The sequence below is a fragment of the Athene noctua genome, chromosome 25 (genome assembly GCF_965140245.1).
Source record: "Athene noctua chromosome 25, bAthNoc1.hap1.1, whole genome shotgun sequence".
In the NCBI taxonomy this organism is placed as follows: domain Eukaryota; kingdom Metazoa; phylum Chordata; class Aves; order Strigiformes; family Strigidae; genus Athene; species Athene noctua.
Window position 1 is genome coordinate 3,419,330 of NC_134061.1, and position 19,721 is coordinate 3,439,050.

At 47.9% G+C, this 19,721-nt stretch overlaps 1 protein-coding gene across 6 annotated transcripts in view; it reads right to left on the reverse strand.

Moving 5' to 3' along the window:
- KANSL1 (KAT8 regulatory NSL complex subunit 1) overlaps window positions 1-19,721 on the reverse strand; it is a 101,598-nt gene that overhangs the window by 4,883 nt on the left and 76,994 nt on the right. For 4 of the 6 annotated variants that reach the window (XM_074926563.1, XM_074926562.1, XM_074926565.1 and 1 more), the window contains 9 exons: window positions 14,771-14,886; window positions 13,195-13,390; window positions 10,101-10,266; window positions 5,685-5,870; window positions 5,120-5,281; window positions 4,633-4,784; window positions 2,224-2,342; window positions 960-1,017; window positions 238-350 (listed from right to left, as the gene is read on the reverse strand). In XM_074926563.1, coding sequence (XP_074782664.1) covers window positions 238-350; window positions 960-1,017; window positions 2,224-2,342; window positions 4,633-4,784; window positions 5,120-5,281; window positions 5,685-5,870; window positions 10,101-10,266; window positions 13,195-13,390; window positions 14,771-14,886 — 1,268 coding nt within the window. The remainder of the gene's footprint in view (window positions 1-237; window positions 351-959; window positions 1,018-2,223; window positions 2,343-4,632; window positions 4,785-5,119; window positions 5,282-5,684; window positions 5,871-10,100; window positions 10,267-13,194; window positions 13,391-14,770; window positions 14,887-19,721) is intronic. The other 2 variants (XM_074926564.1, XM_074926566.1) reach the window with 2 other exon arrangements.

Here is a 19,721-nt window from a genome sequence, read left to right on the forward strand (position 1 = left end):
CCTACCTAAGCCAGACTGTGCCCCCTCCTACGAGGGCTCCTCAAGCTGCTCTTGTGGATGGTGATCAAACCTTCCAACACCAGCACAAGCTTCTAACCCTTTTTATGGATCAGCTGATCTAATAAAGCCGCCACAGCCTACTCCCGGGAGCATCCCACTCTGTTGGGAATGACACGCTGGCCAAGAGAAGCCCCCAGCATCCTCTCTGCCTCCCCCCAGCCGTGCCCCGGGCCGTACCTGCTGCCCCGCCGCTGCGGGGGCACGCTCGTGCTCCAAAGCCAGCGGGCCCGCTCCATCTCCTCACACTTGCCGTGCCGAGCAGTGAAGGCCGAATCAGACAAGTCCTCGATCTGGAAAGGGAAGAGGACAGGGCTTGGTCAGAGCTTTCTTATATTAAACACCTGCAGTTTTTCCAGTGTTAGCTACGGAGTGAATTGAAATGTTTATATCTGGAGGGAGGTAGATGCTATCAGTGAGTCTGAGAGCACCTTGTTAAATGGAGTCTGCATTTCTTACACAGAGATTAAGAACCAAAAACCAAAAGCAAGCCATTTAGCCCAGAATGAAAGTGCTCACACAGAGGTTTAAGGAAATACCATCATCATCAGTTTAGCTAAAATAACAACTATAGCGGCGTGACTGGTCATGATTTTTTGAGTAGACTATTCCATAAGAAGAATGCTGCCCAGAGAAGTCTCCTGACAGCAATCAAACCTCAAATTCAACTGTACCCAATCTAACTAATGCAACTTCTGCCTTATCACACCTTTCCTGAGAAGGAACCAACCCCAGGCTGGGTTCTGCAGGGCCAATTGTGCCATTTCGTTGCAAAAAAGGAAGAGACTCCGCACCTCCCTGCTGAGGTCCCTGCGTCCACTCCCTTCCAGCGTCCTCTGTGGACGCTGTTCTGCCTCCACCAACCCCGTCTCACATTAATTCAGAAATAAAATCCTTCTTACCTCCTCATTGTCTTCATCAGGGTTGGCTTTCAGAGCGGTGATATCCACTTCACGCCAGCTGCAACACACAACATCAGAGGGCAGTCAATCCCTGGCACAGCCGACCCAGCAGCACGTGCCCTGCATACACCAACACTGTCTTTTGGGAAAGGAAAAATACAAGCCTGCCACGATGAGCAACGTACTTAGGCTCAGTTTTAAGCCAAGGAGTCACGTTTGTCTACCAAAATCCCTCCTGTAGTATCAGACAAGGGATAGACACTGTTAGCCTGCTCCATTTTGAACACATTTTTATGCAGTGGGGTCACACCCACCAAGTGCAATGGTGGGGGACAGGCAGGAGACGTCCTTCCACGTGGGGAGGGTCAGGAATGGGGGGGGCCCAGGCTGCCAGTGTCCTCCTGCTGCAGCCCTTCCTTTCTGCCTCCCTGCCCAGCTCCTGGCGCTGGGCTGGCAGTGTGGCTGAAGCCTGCCAAGGGCAGAGGAAGCAGAGCAGATGCTGCAGCATTTTCTTCTCTTCCTCTGGCTCAACAACAGGCTCCCTCTCCCAGCCCCACTCTGAAAAAGGCCCGGGAAGAGCACGTAGGACCAGGAAGAAGAAAGAGGTAAATTGGGAAACAGACCTGGAAAACTGGGAGGGAAAAGGACTAGAAACTGGGCAGTTTGGATGAACAAGCTGCACCAGTGCTGTAGCAAGCTGGCACACTCCCACTGAGCACTCAGGTGAGAAAACCAGAAACTGATCTCATCCAGAGTGTTAATGCAAGAACATCCAAACATGGGCCGACAGCTCAGCTCCTTGAACTCAGCTCGGGCAGAGAAAACTTCCAATTCCTACCGGTGCCCCCATGGGAGGTGAGCCAAGGCAACGGCCCCTCTCCTGCACTGCAGCGTTAACCCGGCGCAGGCCGGGCAGAGCTGGGGAACCCCCAGAGCCTTCGGCTCCACACACTCAGCAGCTCTGCAGCAGGACAGGGGACAAGCAGGATGACTTTAGATTGCACAGAGACCTGAGCAGGGCAGCTGGCTTTCACCACAGGGACACTCAGACAACACATTCCCTAACTTAGCAAGTCTCCATCAGAGATGATCAGAAGTTTTCCAAACTTTTTTGTATTTCCAAGGAGGAAGCAAGCTCCTTCCCTCACCAGCACTGGCAGCCACTAGGAGCAAAGCCCTAGGCCAGAGCTGAACTTCCAACGAGAGTTAACAGTAAAAGCCCAGCACACACCAACCCCACAGGAGCTGGGGATCAGGCACGTACCTGGGTGTGAGGATCTCTTTGTACTGCAGTTTCTCCACACGAGTCGTTGCAGCAACGGACATCGGGATGACAATGTTGTTAATATCAAATGAACTTTCACCTCTTCTCCTCCTCGGCTGCTGTAACATAAGATGAGAACCACATGAGAAAGGGCCATAGGTTTTGTCATGTGAAGTCACTGATGGAAAAAGGATGAGGCCTCGTAGGAAATGGCCTTGTAGGACCTATGGAGACTCTAGAACCAAGGGCAATTTGCACCAAAACGGAGTTCACCTGCTGCTTGCTGCAGGTCCTCTTCCCAACCAAAAGTCCTTAGTTTGGGGGGTACAAGCAAGGGCAAGGGCTGCAGTGGTCCTGCAGACACTGAAGCAAGGGGAGCAAAGGCTCCAGCCACCATCTCCACACTAGCACCAGGCCCTGCACAGCCAGGCAGATCAGGAGATTGATCCTGTTCACCATCTGACCCAGCAAGAAAAGTCTCCCATATAATCTAATTCCCTACTGCCAGCGTAAAGGAAGTAGTGAGACCATCAGGAAAGGAGGAAGAACCATCCAGTTTGGAAACAGCCCCCTGCTCGTGTCCCTGCTGGACTCTGGACCCACCAGAGGTGACACTGTGACAGAGGAGGAACGTGAAGCAGTCAGGAGTTCATCTCAGGTTATGACAGCTGTACTGAGAGCCTAACAGCTTCCATCTGTGTCGCGCTTTTGACTGGAATAGATTTTCTAAGACAGAAATAAGCTCCACACTTATCTATTTAAACCTGGGTGAACGCTGGGTGCTCTCCTACCATCTGTCTACCCAAAAACCTCCCCCAGACCTGTGACAGCAGCACTGTCAGTACAGTGACACAAGGCCTCAGGGATCAGCTCGACACACAAATGGCCCGTCCTCCTAATGGAGTCACCTGCGTTTTCTCTGTCTCCTTTGATCCCGCAGCTTTTAGTGTAAAAACAGGCAGGAACCCAACTGCCAGGGACCTGCCACAGCCACACCCCAGGACTCGCGTGAAGCTGGATGAGGATATTGCTTTTGCCACAGTGGCAAGGAAATTCCAGAGTGTCACCGTCAACAGTGGGGCCTGGCCCCCCGCCGGGGAGCATGCACAAACCTGTGCCAGACGGGGATGCTTGAAGCCAGGACCCAGATGCTTGAGCCCAGGGTCCAGACCACAACACCTGCAACAGGGTGGACTCGGCTGCGGAAGGGAAAACGCTTCGTCTTGCTTTTCTTAATGAGCTTGTGAAAGAGCAGCAGAAAATGCAGCAAAGGACCAAAAAGATATGTGCATGAGCACAAGGAAACATCGTCTTGACACACTGGAGCTGCTTCTCCAAAAGCCCTAGCGCATTCAGGCCTACCTACCACTGCCTGCTGGGTTCTTCAGACTGATGTCACTGCTGATCTCACCAGCACAGAACCCAGATGGTACCTAGTGATCCCAGAGCAAAAGGCTTGGAGCAAAGACAAAGGCACACAAGGCTGAGTTAGAAGTGGTGCCCTCAGCTCTGCCATGGACAAATGCCTCTTAACCACCCTTGTTTTAGTATCAGGGTTTGAAATCTGCTCCGTCATCCCTGGGTTACATCCAGCTTAGGCTGTGGCACAAACTACCAACTGGAGCAGCCAGAGAAGGGCCAGGTTCTTCACTGAGACACTTAAGGAGTTCAGCGTAATTCAGTCCTTTAATCAAGGGCTTCTGTTAATGCGGGTCAGGCGCTGGGAGGATGAATGACGTCTGGCGGAGGAGCTGTGTCATCCATCTGTCCCAGAGCACAGTGGGGGGGAGTTATGGTCCTGCTTACTGACTGCTTTTAGACACAGCTTCATAAAGGTCCCGAATCCTCTCATCCTTTAGCATTTTGGGAGGCTGAGTGAGTCTCAGAAGACAATACGAGTTAAGCAACTGCTGAAGCTTGTGTTTAGGTGATAGTTAAGATCTCAACCACCACTGCTGTACCACTGCCCTGTGACTCAGCCCTAAGCCCACCTACAGCCCAGTGCCACGGAGGGAAAACACCACTGTACCAGCAGCACACTGCTGGTGCTCAGTAATTCTATTCCTCTTCCATCCCCAGACAACTTCAGAAACCAAAACCAGATGTGGAGCGAAGCCAGGGGACTTCTGAGAAAGGAGCATTTACCAGCAGTTCCTGAGCTGACAGTGAACCTGTAATTGCAGCTGACTGGTTCTCTGCACAGGCAACATCAACCCAAGAACCCCGCAGACCCCAAGTCAGATTGAGAAAGAGGGCCAGCAACCCCACCATCAGCTGGACCAACGGGTCCAGCACAGCAAGAGGAATACTAAGGACTCTCAAGCCTAAGATGCCTGAACTGTTCAAAAGCTGAGGCCCCATGATGGAGCTGAGCTCCAAAACCTCTCCAGAAAGGCACTAGGTACTTACGGCTGTGCTGGAGGTGCCCTGTGAACTCGCGCTGGCCGGCGCGGAGCCTTCCGAGGAGGTGGACAGTTGCCGGGCTATAGGGCTGTGAGGTGTGGGGGTCGCAGCTGCTGACAAGTAGCTCGGGCCACCGACATCCGTGTGGTGCTTCAACACTACACAGGGAGGGTGGGAGAAAACGAAGAATGACATTAACAAAAAAAAAAAACAAACCACAAAGGAGGGTGGTGGTGGATAGAGAAGGACCATGTGCACCAGAAATGGCCAGTGCTGAGGAGCACTTTGCATGACAGAGAAGCATCTTCGGATGGCGGCTGCCAGCTTGGGAGGCCCTGGGGGAAGGAGCAGTTAGAGCACACGAGGCATTGCTGCGATGGCGACGAGGCCCAGAAGCAGTGCATTCCCCCTTCTCCGAGGCTGAAGGGGGAGAGAGGCTGGATATGCAGCAAAGCCCAAGCTCCCCCCGAGAGACCTGGCCGTGGGAGCCTACCTTCACTCCTCTCAGATGAGCAGTCTCGCAATCGCTTTTTGTCATAGGCAGGAGGCTGGACAAGTGAGCGCTCTGGCGCTCTCTCGGCCTTGGACACGGCCGTAAAATCGTCTAAAGGTGGCCTGTGTGCCTTGTCTGGTTGGATTTTTTGATGTGAGCGCTCTGAGGAGGGGAACAGAGAAAGAGCTATGAAACGCCTGTTTTCACCTCTCTTTCTGTTGGCACAGGAGACTCGGGCAGAGTTTACCAGCTCCATAAATCCAGACATGTTGGGCTCAACACCATCAGGGTGCTGGAGAGATGTGCTCAGAGCAGAACGAGTCACAGTACTGCTCGTGCCAGCCCGAGCACAGCCTCAGACTGACCAACAAGAGGTCTCTACGAACCGAGACCAGCCTGAACTTCACAACCTGCACACACTTCACCTTCAGCCCTGGCCTGTGATACCACGGCCTCATCCCGGAGAGCTGAATTTAAAGGGTATCCTCCTTCTTTCTCCTCCCAGATTGCAGGGCTGTTGGGTACAAAACCAGGCAGTGTTTCTGCACGTGGTGGAGGCACTTACTGGCTGCAGTGAAGAACGAATTCACCAGCTTGTGGCGGTCCTTGCGAGCAGGGTCAGACAGGCTGCTGGTAGGCATGGGGGCTCTGTGCTTGAGCGAGAGCTTTTTGGGAGGTTTAATTTTCTCGTAGGGTTTGTTCTGCCACTGAGATTTCAACATGCTCTGGAAGTGCAGACTCGTGGGCACATCTGCAGAGGGACACAAAGCACAGCACTCAAATTAACTAAATTAAGCACCAGAAAGTGGCAGTACCATAATCCTCTCCCAGTACCCCAGTAAGAATAGCCCTTGACAAACGCAGGCTTGCCTACACCCTCCTCACGTTCAGGAAGGACCTGCAGTATCGGGGCCTAACATTTCTAATCTGGAACTATCTGAGAGCAGGACTTTTCTACAGGATTCACAGCCGGAGAATGAAATCTTTGTCAGAAAAACCACGTGTCTTTACCACTGAAGGTATCTCATGTAGCGTCACACTCAATTCTGCTATCTCAGATCTGACTTCCAAGAATCTGAGGTATCTCAGCACATCAAATCTACAGAGGTACAGGCAGAAAGAGAGAAAATCAGCTTAAATCCTCAATTTCAGGTCAAGCCAAAAGCCAGCCACGTACTTTATGACGTTAATCTGCCTGATGTGGCACCTCAATCACCCAACAAAAGTTGTGTAAGTGAGCACACTTCAGAAGCTCCAAGAGCAGAAGTGCTGCAGCTCGCTGGAGCTCCCCGCGCAGGGGCCGGGTCACGCAGCCATCTGCGAGCAGGCAAACTGATGGGTAATTATCTGGGTAACTGATGCATTTTGAGCCTGAAAGTTTCTGTGCATACCACAGCTCACAGTAATTGAGTACCTGTCTCTATTTTATCCTGCCGTGTCTCAACGAGCACAAGTGTGCCGTACTGCTGGGAAATGTGGCAGACACTACTTTTGCTCACATTCTTCGAGTTTCCTTTCTCCCAAGTCCCAGACAGATGTGCACTCCCGACCTCAGCCAAAAGACAGAGCACTAATGAGATTATTCAGTGTATTTCTTGTGTAGATAGGCAGTAGCAAACTACTCCAGCCTCAGGAGTCCCACAAATAAGCCTTCCTTTCATACTCATAGCTTCAAACTTCAGATTTGATCACCAAATACTGCTGCCTAAATCTCCAAGACCCAGCTCTCTTTTATATGCCTGAGGGCCAAAATCCTCATTTGGAAAAGCACTGAGACCTTTAAGGTTAACAGGAGAATACCGAGACATGAATTTTATCTTCTCCAACTACACCCTTAAGATCATTATACACCAGTATTTGTGGTTTGACACGCCACCCATCTGCTTTCCTCCCCAGTACAGACCAGCAGACCTGCCACTGGCAGGACCACGCAGCCTGATGCAAACTCACACTGCCACAACTAGGAGTTAAAAAGCACTAAGATGAGCATCAGTAGTACAAACATCCCTCCCCCACGTCTCTCAAGCTCACGTAACATTTTCACAGGGACTCTGAAGCAACCCCGAGCAGAGATGAACCTTCCCAGGCCCTGCACAAGGAATAAAACTCCTCCCTCTGCGCCTGCAGAGGGGACAGGGAGGCAAATAGGAGCTGTCGTGGGATTTAGAAACTGCATCTAGATAATCTCAGAGGGCAAGTGGCAGAGATTCAAGCCCTGTTGATAGTCTCAATGACTGATATCTAACCCCCTCCCCAGTATTTCCCCACCAATTCCAGGGACTGGAAAGCCCCAGCAGATCCAGGCAGGCAGAGAGGATGGGGAGAGCTGGCAGAGCACGGGCTGGAGTCGGGGGAACTCAACTCAGGAAAAAGCCAGGACAGCTGCATTTCAGGTACCTCGATGGTTAAAGCTCTAGTTTAACCCCATCCATTTGCTAAGGAAGGGCTACCTCAGTGCGATGGCAGCTCTTTGGCCATCACTCCTGGTTTGTGGACACATGTCCCAAAGAACAGAGAGGGGCCAAGGCAGTCCTGTAAGGACACTGCCAGTGAGGCTGCAACATCACTGTGTTGGAAGTGGTCTGACCTTGGGAAAACGGCCTCTTCTCTGTTTATTTTTTGTTTTCTCCCGAAATTTCATCCCATCCCATCCCAGCAGCCCACACATCTGTGGAAGGAGCAGATAGGTCAGAGGGAGAGGAAAAAATGTAAGACACTGTCAGCAGAAAATGAGTTATTTGGTGGTTGGTCACTGTCCTGCTGTCAGCACTGGTTGCACCAGTATGTGCAGCAAGTGACACGGACACACTCCTCTCCCTCCTCCTTCCACCCTGGGAGGTGCAGGCCTCCCAGGGACCAGCAGATGGCAACCACACTGAGCCCGAGAGCCCCCGCTCCCGTCCTCCCCACCAAGGTTATTACATCATCTGAAAATTCCCAGCGAGAAATCAGTTGAACCAGAAAACAAAAAAACAACACTGAAAGGAAGGGGACAAAGCGCTTACAAAGCGCAAGTGCAACGGGTTAAAAGTCGCGTTTGCCTGCACCCTGCTTGCCAGAAGAATAAATGATCTTTTTCCTCCTGCGGCGCCTGGCAATTCTGCCCTTGGCAAACTGCACCGGAGATCCCCGGCTGCTGGCACCGGAGAAGCCCCAGAGAGACAAGCTCAAAGTGAAAGTCAGCACATGCTCAGAGTTCTAAGGCCAAGCTCCATATACCAACCTCGCAAGCTATTTCAGAAAGTCTTAACTGAGCCTCTGCCCATCGACCCAGGCAGCTGGTTTTCAAGGTGAGCCCCCAAAATAACCATGGTGGGGGGGGGGGCACCGACAGCAACCTGGGTAAATACTCACAGGCAGGGAGACACCTCAGTGCAGACTAAGCATGTCAGGAAGCACAATTTCCCTACCTGAGCTCGCTACTTGGCTTTATGTTAGGGTAGAAAAGTATCCCCATCCCCAAAAAGCAACCCTAGTAAAGCTACATTAAGCATCAGTGAATAATCAAAGTGAAGCTGAGGGAGGGAGTGGGGGGATTGGGTATTTCTGTATAGGTGATTTAAGCTTTACACCATATAGTTTTAAAAACAAAGCTTTTAATCTCGTGCAGCCAGAAGCGATCTTTTGTCAGCTGAGCTGGCTGCAGCTAACCCTAAGAAAATAAAAAGTGAATACTAAATGAGATAATTTGCGTGGTGGCCACGCTGCACTAGGTAAACAACAGGTTTTCTCACCGCTTCCTCGGGTATTAGATTGAAGACTACAGACAGAGGATTACAAGTGCTGCGAAATCAGGAAATCAGTTTCTGCTTCAGGAGTTCAGTTCATTCTGTTCCTTTAACATTCCTTAATAGAGATGTTTCTTTAGGGGGTGGTGGTGGTGGGAATTTAGTTTTTAAAAATAGCACCAATTTACTATTTTAATCTGTTTTAAATATAGTGCTAGTGAAAGATGCCAGATTAATTGTTCCCAGACACTTCATGCATTTCCTACTGTCACATGGTTTGTGCAAAGCTGGAATTTAAACCCAAACATGCACATTAGCCCAATGTCTTAGGCTCGACCAACCATTTTACATCCTCACGGGAAGCAGGGACACACACCTCCCTCCCAGTATTACCAGTGGTGAGTTACACCTCAAGCAGTCACACACTCCCATCAAGGAAATGAACTGCTATGATCTATTTTCTCCCCGGCTCTCCTGATAAAAAGTACCAGTTCCTATCATTTGTGGTTCTGTATTTTGTGATCAGAGGAGAAAGACGACAGATGGACACCAATTTCATGCAAGCCAGTAGTTTTTGGTCAAAGAACAGGCGTGTATTTAATTTGGCAGCTTTGGAAGCAAACAAAAGAAACCATTTCATTTCCCTTGGGAAAAGTCCCTACACACGAAATCTGTGAATACCACAGTCAGGGTTGGTTAGTTATTCCTCTTAATGATGATTAACTCTGATACCATAACACAGGGAAACGAGTCTCTTAACGGGAACATCCCTCCTTACTGTACTCTCTAAGCCATGGAAGATCATTTAACAATTCCTTACAAGGTCAAAAAAATTTCCTGTGACTTAAACCAATCCACAAGTAATTTTATAGAGAGGAACAAACCCTGCGGAAGCAAATATTTCTCAAGTGGTTTATAGCAACAAAGACACTAGCCTAAGACCCAGGTCCCAGCACAGACTCCCAGGCACCGCTCAGTTTCCCCACCCTGAGGGGGGCTCCAGGTCAGGTTCCCATGAATAAATACATTCAAGATTTCAGGTGTAACGCTTTCCCAAACCCTTCTGCTCCAGTAAAATGCTCTGCTCCTAAAAATACTTGCAGATGAACAAGCTTGGTCACACTCCAGCAGATGTGCACTTCCTTTGGAAGCCCAGGATGGAGGAAGAGGCTCCAGAGCACCTCCAAGCATCCCTGGCCCAGTTTGGCCCAGTTTGCCAACAGCCCTGGCAGCCTGGGGGGTGCTGTGCTTACCATCTGGGAATGACAGGACAGGATGAATACACGAGTCCAGCTGGGAGAGGCGCTCCAGCAAAGGGGCATCATACTGGATTTCCAGAGTCGTCGAGCTTCGAGTGCCACACAGAGCACATGAAGGGTTCACATCACAGCTACATCGCACCAGGCTATTACGATGGACCTGGAAAGGGGACAGAGAACCAGAGGTCAGTGTGTCTAAGGGCTCTCTTCATCCATTCCCCTTTGACAGCTCATAAAAAAAAAGTCCTAAAGACTGTGTTGTTCTGGGTTTTTTTTTTAGTACCTTGTATAAATCCTGTTCATTCAGTCTGGACTCATAAAAGGACACTTTCACTTTGCATAAACACAACTGAAAACTACTGCTCACCAGCAAAGACAGTTTAACATTTACTAAATTCGACTAAGAGCGTTTAATTTTATCTAGGTTGAAACCTCATTTATAAAAACCATGAGGCAGCACAATTCAGTTGTCAGAGAAAAAAAGAGCTGCCTGGAGTTCAGACGGGTCAGAGAGCCATCACTATATGCCCAAAGCTGACACTTATCAGGGATGTCTTTACAGAGTGAAAAAGTGCGTTTTTCAGCCTTGTTTCCTAAACCAGGACAGACTTTCAATTCACAGATTTATAGACTTTATATAGACTACATTTATATGAAACCATTGTAAGCAGATGCAGAACTGAATGTAAATCCCATACAGAGAAAGTAACCAATGATTAGCCATCAAAATGGAAGGATGTATCAAACTGGATCCTGCAGTCTGTTCTGAGTCTAGTATTACTCAAATAATTCCCACTAATGACTTGAATGATGGAAGAGGTAACATCCTCAAGCCTTAGCAAGTAACCCTAGAACTGGGAAAGGCTGCAGGTACCTTGAAGAAAAGGGCTTGAAAGTATCTAAAATATGTAAAATGTAATTCACTGAGGGCAAATGCAACAAGCAGATGCTTCAGTGACCAGTGAAGAGGAGGAAGAGGTAACTGAGCAGTTCTGCCCAGAGGATCTGGTGGTTGTTATGGATCAGAAAATGAACGTGAATCAGCAGTGTTGTACCATTACTGAGAATTAACACCCCACAGGGCTTTACAAACAGGATGGCTGTGCAAAATGTACGAGATAACCCTGCCACTCTCCTCGGCATTGCTAATGTGAGCTGGGAGGGCTGCACCCAGTTTTGGGCATCTATTTCAAGAAATGTGTGCACCAAATGGGAGAGGAAAACAAGAGATCCCCAAAAATACATCCCATGTGCAAAACCAGAAAGACCCATGGCACGTTTAGTGTAGAAGTGACCACATTAAGAATTACCACAACCATAATTTGGGAAGAGCTTCTGAAGCAATGAGGCGAGCTGACCAGTTTACACCAGGACTTGGGACTACTGGACTGAAGTTATTAAGACTTTAAATGGCAGCCAAGGCAGCTTGTATTCGGAAGTTTGGTTTGTTTAGTTTTGCTGTCTGAAAAACAAGACTAGCCAAGCACTCCAATAGCTTGCCTAGGGAGGTTTAGACAAACTGTCTGGCATGTCATGAGGATAAAGCAGTCTGCTCTGCATGGGGATGCTGTGGGTGACTGCAGGAGATCCCTTCCCGTCCTGTTTCCAACCCAGTGCACGCTACAGATGCACTCAACCTTTAAGCCACTTTTCTTTCCTACAGGACATCTCTTAAACTTAAAAAATTCAAGTGGTGATGCATTTAGACTTTGTAAAACAGTAGGCACAGTAATGGATGATCTCTATTGAAACAGTGAACTCCCTGGTTCTAACTTCTGGTCACAGCAATCCACAACGACTTGGTGCTAGATGGGAGAGCACAGTCAACTGGAATAGTATTTCTGGACCATGATCTAGCCATCACTCAGCTTTTTCTAACAACTGGAGGAGTCCACAGAAATTCTCCGCTATCTGGAACTCCTTTTCTGAACCATCTCTGATTATGAAATGTATATGATGAAAAACTAACATAATTAACAGATGCTTCTTCAAACACTGAGTGCACAAGTCAGCATCACCCACGGGATAGTTTATAAACTTTCAAATCACTGAAGAACTTGTAAGGAGTCATCGCAGCAGTCTACCAGAAATACCTCAGATAAAACTGCAAATGAGTAATCAGTTAAAGCTAACTCAGCTGAGTGAGAATCTATTTTTCTCAGGAAAATGTTGCTTTTTGAACTTCTCTTTAAAACTCTAGCACCCGCAGAGCAAAAACCTCCCCCAATCCTTGTTGTAAAGTTTGACTCGAAACACTCTGACTCGAAGGTAAGTGAATTTTTGCCATCTATGTTCTGCAATCATCAGAGCTGCATGTACAGAAAAGGTCCTTATATTCCTTTGATTTCTACCTACCTATTCTTCAGCTGACAGGTTATGGCATTCCTAAAACAAATTAAGAAAAATGAAGCATGGCCTTCCCTTGTACAGTGAATAAACTCTGCTTCCACTGGACTGAATTCTGCATAAGGGCAAGGGAAGATTAGGTGGAGAGGGGTATAAAATAAAAAAAAATAAACGAGAACAAGACCAGGAACAGAGTCACAGCATTCAGCGATTTCCAAACTTAAGCAGCGGAAGTGAACACGATCACCTCGGCAAGGGCTTTTGCAAGACATCCCACAGATGTCTGGTCAGGCAACTGTAGTTTTCCTTTGAGCAAGCAACAGTGAGTTCCTGGGGCTGTGTTAATTCCTGTGCTCAGAGTTAAGGTTTCTCGATACTTCTCAGAGCTTCTTTCAACAGCTCAGACTGTGCCATATTGAACTACCTGGCCTGAGGTTCACCTCAGGCTGGTTGGTTTTAGAAAAGAAAACCCACATCAGAGTTCAGCATCTCTCCTCCCCAGTGACAGCTAATAAAAGTCTTCAACAAATCAAAAGCTTCTTCTTTGTTTCTCCTTTACTTTTCCAACAGCTTTTGAAGCCTCGCTGTCCTCCTCTTCCTCCCCGTTTTCTTCCCCCTCTTAATAACCACAAACATTCCCAGAGCAGGGATACCTCTTTGTGCAAAGGCATTGGTACCTCGGCAGGCTCTTTGGTGTGGAGCTGTAGCTAAATACTGCATCAAAGAACCAAACAGCACTAACCTTTTTGGAAAGGGGCATAATGCTGCTAGGTCGAACAAGCCGTCGCTTCTTACAGCTCAGTACTGGGCGAGTGCGAGCTGCTACACACGTTCCATCCGAAGATGAAGAAACCATGTTCAGTCGTTGCTTTTTATGCAAGAGCTCCTCAGCTTCCTGGCCATCTCCCTGAGCATGTTCTGCCAGGCCAGGCTGAAGACTGCCCAAGAAAAGAAGAGAGAAAGGAAAATACTGTTATTCATTCAACCATCCCATGTTACCCAACAGTACCAAGCCAGGTTCACAACTCAGACCTTAGAAAACACTCTGAGCTGAGTTTAAAGCATTGCAGTTTCATGAGGCAATATTGAGCCAACTTGTTAATTTTTGCTTTTACTTTGGTCACTTTCCACACTGTCCCACCTTTGAATCTTTGACAAAATCCTTTGGAAGTTCTGAACAAAAACCAGCATCTAAAGCTGGACACAGAGCAAGTCCAAAAGCCACTCTAGACCTGAACCACTTTAATCCTAGAATTCAGCTTTCCCCAGAATTACAGTTCAGGGCATCTTAAGACAACAGCTTCTCATGAGTCTAAATGCCAGAGAACACAAGACAGAGAAGATATAATTTTCTGGAAAAAAATACTTAACCTCGATGTAAACTTGATTCTGATTAATACTGGAGAACTACACCTCTAACAGCTCTCAGCAGTGACACCAGGATGGTGCAATGTTAACATTAACCTTTCTGGTTTAGGTACAAAGGACTTTCCTGTCCACACGCAGTGACCCTGTCCTACATGGCACCAGTACACCATGCCACCTACCAACCAGCGCAGCTCCTCATCTACGGAATTTTTTCATGTATATTTTACAAGTGTTTCATTTCTAAAAATGCAAAACAATAAAGCCCTGTGGTCTAAGGCTCTGCAGTTCAAAGGCTGCAGGCATATAAAGGGCTCTGTCATAGCCTGCAGTGTTTCAGCTGTAGCAACAACTGAGCTGATTGGAGCTTTCTACACTTGCTCACGCTGCACCGGTGCAGTGGTGATGCTTCTCTATCCACTATCAGAACTTCAAAGCACCATGTGTTCAAGGGTTTTCAAGTGGTTCATTTACCCACTTAAAGACCTTCTCAACAAAAACAGCCTGGAGAAACAAAGAATTTAGTTAAGTCTTACTCCCAAAACTCAATGGGATTTGGGTTCCTCAGAAAAGCGAGCCAGTGGTTACAGATACTTCTGCAAAACAATTGCAAGCAGGCCACTAGTACCTTTGAATCATACAACTTGCGAGTGTATTAAAAATACCCATAAAGAAACAGTTTTGAACATGCTCACTGCATGGTTGCCTGTAGGGCTTGTTCATGTAAACACAGCTCAGTTTAATACCATTTTCAGAAAAACAATGCAGCAGAAAACCTCAAGCAAGCAATGTTCTCCAAAATGTTTCCAAGCACGATCTACTACCATACTTTTTTCAAAAAGTCAGTAAACGGTCTCCATTCATACCATTACCAACCCAGTTACTATCAACCAGCATGCTGCAGGCTGGTTTCCAATGAGACTTTGTCAAGATCATAAAAATCAAACTCTTACGTGTTAATAACTCCATTGACGGGTCTTGGTGCTCCACAGGGCTTGGCGGGATGGGATTCAGGAGTATTCGCAGCAGAAATACCCAAGTTCTCGAGTGGCTGGGATCCAGAAACACTCTAAGGAAGGATAAGAAAGAAAATAAATTAATAAAAAAAGCTTCTTAAATAGCCACAACTTTCTGATTCCCAGTTTCTAGTTGAGGATTCTGCACTGTAGCCGTGGGTTTCCACACAGGACTTCAAAACAAGGGTTCAGAAGTCACTGTGTGAACAGGAGACTGGAGATGTAAGGACTTCTTAGGGAGCAGCTCTGCCAAGAGGATGGATACACGACAGCACTTTCAGCGCAAGAACCAAAGGGCTTCAATTCCCCTCAGGCAACCACTAAGGAGCATGAAAGGCTGAGGTCTTTCAGGAGATTCTAGCATTTTGTCTCAATAGCACAAACAAGTTCATAACCACCCGTAAACCTCGCAGGCGTCTTCTGAAGTTTGATGTTGTGCTCTGAGCCACACGGCTGCAAGCTCGTCTAAGCACTTTGGGGGAAAACGGGAGAAGAGGGAGAGGAGAACAGACTTGCAAAATTGGATTTGCATTTTAAGTAAATACCTGTGCAAACACGGTCCAAACAGCACTTTAAAAAGTTTTTTAAATGAGTATGCACACAAGCTGTGGTTTTTGGATATAAGCAGGCTAACTCTATAAAGCTAAAACTGCCTGATAAACACAAAGCTGGAAACATCTTTTTGGCAGAGGAAAACAAGTGAAAGCTAAGCTAAAGACACACAGCTCCCCAATCCCTTCTGCCTTAGGTCTGAAATACAAACTCCCTCGTTCTGCAGCGAGCAGCAGTTACTGTGGCTGCAGCACTGAACGCTGCACCTGCAAGTGGCCTCAACGAGAGGGACTGTCACTGCAGCTTCCAAGGACACGCTGGCTTTGTACCTCCTGCCAGTGCCTTTCCTGCTCTCCACCCCAGCAGGTGCCAGCACAGTCCAGCATGTTCCTACCCCTGGCACTCGCCACCCCAGTCTCATCCTTGCAGCTCCTTTTTTTTGTTTTCAGACATGCTCCTCCTCCTCCCCAGGGTTAAACTTCATTTCTTCTTTCGTGCAGCACTTCCTACACTCACTGCCAATGTCTTCCTAGTTGGGTTTCCCCCTTTGCGCCTGCAAGGGCGGTGGTGCGTTCCAAGTACTAGTAAAGAAGACAAAAGGTCTGATTTATCTACATAGATGGCTGGCCAGGCAGCCAGCCCCCTGCTCGTCACATACTCCAACTCAAAAGCATTGGTACTGCATTGATTAAAATCTTCCCTGCAACCACTCCCCCAACTCAGTGAACAACTAAAATCAGGCTACAGTGATGCTGGACTAACAGTTTCCAGAACAGCAGAGACCTGATTCACCAAGGGAAGAGCAATTTCTAACAACACAGACAACTTCTGCCTGTCGCCTGTTTGAGGAACTCTGCTGGGTTTTCTACACTTCTGCTAAAAAGGAGTTTGTCCGGGGGGAGCGGAGCAGAGACAGGATCAGATCGATAGGCTCGGCCCTGACACTCGGTCTGAGCCCACAGATGTAGGTGCAAGATGAGATCTCGCCAGAAGCGTTACGCAAGCACAACGCAGCACCCTGGCGAGGTGAAGTTAGTGCAGGAGCTGAACGTTTTCCCTCCGGTTTCTGGAGGCTTGGCAAGGCTGAGCCTTCACATGACACCTCTGCCGGAGGCACCCACGGTTCAGGAGGGCGGGTACACATGACTCATAAGCTCTTTTGAAATAGGGTATTTATTTTCTTCTCCAGAAAGGGTCTTAAAGGAGGAACCTCTGCTCCAAGAGCCGTCTCTGGCTCAGTGGTTCAAGACAGGAATAGAGGGTGACTCCTCCACTTCCTGCAGAGGAGCTGGAAAGCATCAATCCAAAGTCTATTTATCAGAAACACCCCAGGCCCACCTTATCACACTGAAGATGGGCGTACCCTAACCAGGCTCTGACATGAGCAATGGGGGACAAGCAGGACTGCCAGAGCTGACACCTCCAGTGTTCAGAGCAGAGGCAGAGCTCTTGTACCAGCTCCTCCTGGATGCACTTCCCAACGCCACACTTTCCTGTGGGGCTGGCTGGGCAGCCAGGCTGGGATCCTGAGCAGCCTTCATCACACCAGGATCACACAGATGCTTCAGACTGAGCTCTTCTCTGTGTTTTGGGTATGCCTGGGTCTGGAAGTCCAGGTTTTTAGGATGCCTAAGATTCTTGGGTGGGGGTCACATCAAAGATTCAGCTTTAGCACACCTGCTTGTTGCACAGGAAACCAGGAGCCTGCAGACTACAAGGAGCTCTCACGGCAGTAAAGCAGCTGTGTGCTGGCAGGCACTCATGACCCAACACCAGGAACATCCCCCATATTCCCCAAAAACCCAAATAAAACCAGGCAGGTTCAGACCGAAGCCTTACCAAGACGCTCCATCAATATCTTTTTTCATTTACTAATAAAAAATGTTAAGTGCACCTCCCTCGCTAGACTAGCATACAAGCAACGAATCAATAACACCAGCTGAGTTATTTCTTTAAGGTTTCATGTTATTCGAATCTTCAGACAAAAATATTTATTTACACAGTGAGTTTCCAGCTCCCAACAGACATTCCCAGGCCTTCTCTGCAAAGCCCTTCCCTTTGCTGACGACAGAATTAGTTCCTCCTCGGGTTTATCAGCCACATCCCACATATCAGGCCGATGCCCAAGGACACGTATCCTGCGTTCACACTGGCCAAGGGAGGTACCCATGAGCGGATGAGATCCAAAGAGAGTGGGGGATGAGACAGGAGGGATTCCTCCCCTTATTCCATGTTGCAGGCCTGTTTCTTACTCCGCCAGTTTGTGTGGGAAAAAAAAACCACCCCAAAACCCAACAGAATTCTAAGCAGCCCAAGGAGTGCCAAAATGATAAGCACCTCTCCAGGAGAGGCCCAAGAGATATGCTTCCAGTAAGTGTCCTAACGCAACAGGAATGGTCTCTGGGCTAATCTCTGGCTCAGAGCAGATCAAGGCTCTGACTCAACACCCCACCCTTACGAGCAAATCTAATTAAGCACAAACCCTCCAGCAGCAGGGTGTAGGAGCTGGGTGCCTGGAGGCAGCGTTTCTGGTGGCTGACACCTCCAGCAATGCTGCAGAGAAGCTGGCAGCGTGGAGTGATGTGTGTGTCCAGCAGCAGCCACATGTGGAACGGGAATAAAAAGTCCTTTTCAGGAGGAGTTACCCTCCAAGACGGCAAGCACAGCTGCAGGAGTAGCCACAAGAAGGTGCCAAGTAGGAACCTGCGAGCCTGCTTTACACTGAAAATGTTGTTCTTTGCTGCTCTCAGTATCTATTATTTGTGTCACTGTTACCCCCAAGACCTGCAAGACAAAATCTCCATCGCGCGAGCGCTGCAATAATAAAAGTCTCCATGTGAAGAGCTTATACCCAAGCGAAAGGGATGAGAAAAGGGACAACGCAGGAAATGAGTAAACACAGCAACAGTGAGATGACTGTGAGCAGCAAAACCAGACAGCGCCAGCCAAGCAAGCATTTTCTTTTCCATACATCAGAAATCTACGGACATCTTCTATCCTATACTTACAGAGATGATGTCTAAAACAATCTAAAAAGGGTTAGTGTGATGATTGTAAGTATATCAAAAATGTATTTAACATGTAGGGACAAAGTCAGATGGGACACAGTCCTTCCATCTGCAGATTCCCAGGTTGAAAATACAGTCATGTCAGATAAACATTCTGATTTGAACAGATAAGGACGAAAATATTCTTCCTATCACTGTTAAATTTGACCATTTATCTCCGTTATCAGTCTTCCACTTACAGATTAGCTCCCAAATAACAGCCAATTCATCAGTGCAGGAGCACGCTATTTCTGAAGCGAATTGGAGCACGCTGTCACTGCGCTTGTTTATTATTCTCCAAGCGCTTTTTGGGTTAAAGCATGAAAAGGGGGGGGGGGGGGGGGGGGGCACACGACAGACGGACATCACTGCTCAAAACCAGACGCTGCGTAATGCTTGTGATTCAATCACGATCTGTAGCAGCCCCTGTCATCCTGGCTCTCCAGCCTCCCGTCGCTCCTCCAGCGTGGCTCTGTTTTCATCTGAAGCACCATTCACTATTTCAGTCATGAGCAAAACCTGTTCGTTGTATCAAACTACACAGCAGAGTTTTGGGCTCAGCTAACCTGCTTAAATTCCAAACACATATCTGAAAGCCAGTGTCAAGTGAGGAGACATGTTATTACAATCACTTGTAATAACCCCTTTGCAGTCTGGTGTTAATAAAAAATTTCACAGTATTTCATATTATCATTCAGTATCAGGGAAACTCTGACAAAGTCTTGCCAGTGATAAGAAAAAACACTCAAAGTACAATTTTACAGTTACTTCTAGTTAAGTTTTTTTATCTGTATCAACTACATTGAATATTGGTGTGTGAATCTCTGCTTCTCTCCAAACATGGCATTAGGACAGAAAACCAGGAGCAATGCAGCTTGGAAGCAGGAGTTTGAGCCACATAGGGACCACCCTTCTTCTAGTACTACACCACAACTTCAAAATCCTCCATTTTAATACGTCGATATGTCCCACAGGATCAAAAGTAATCACAGCCAGGCTGAACAGTATGATCAAGCCTTTAGTCTGTGGCCTATATTTCTGCATTAAATAATAAATACCTGGCACTCCGCATAGTTTCCAGTGCATCTCACTGAAATCATTAGTTCCCTTTCCAACGGGTAACACTCAGGCAGATATTAATAGCCACATCTTTAGAAGGCTTTGCTAATTGTGCTGCTCTCAGTTTGAGGTACTTTTCTGCTAGAGGGAAGGGATTAGTTAGGATTTTTAAGCTTCACAAAATGCTAATGCATATTACAAAGGTACCCTGAGGAACTCTGTTCTAAAAG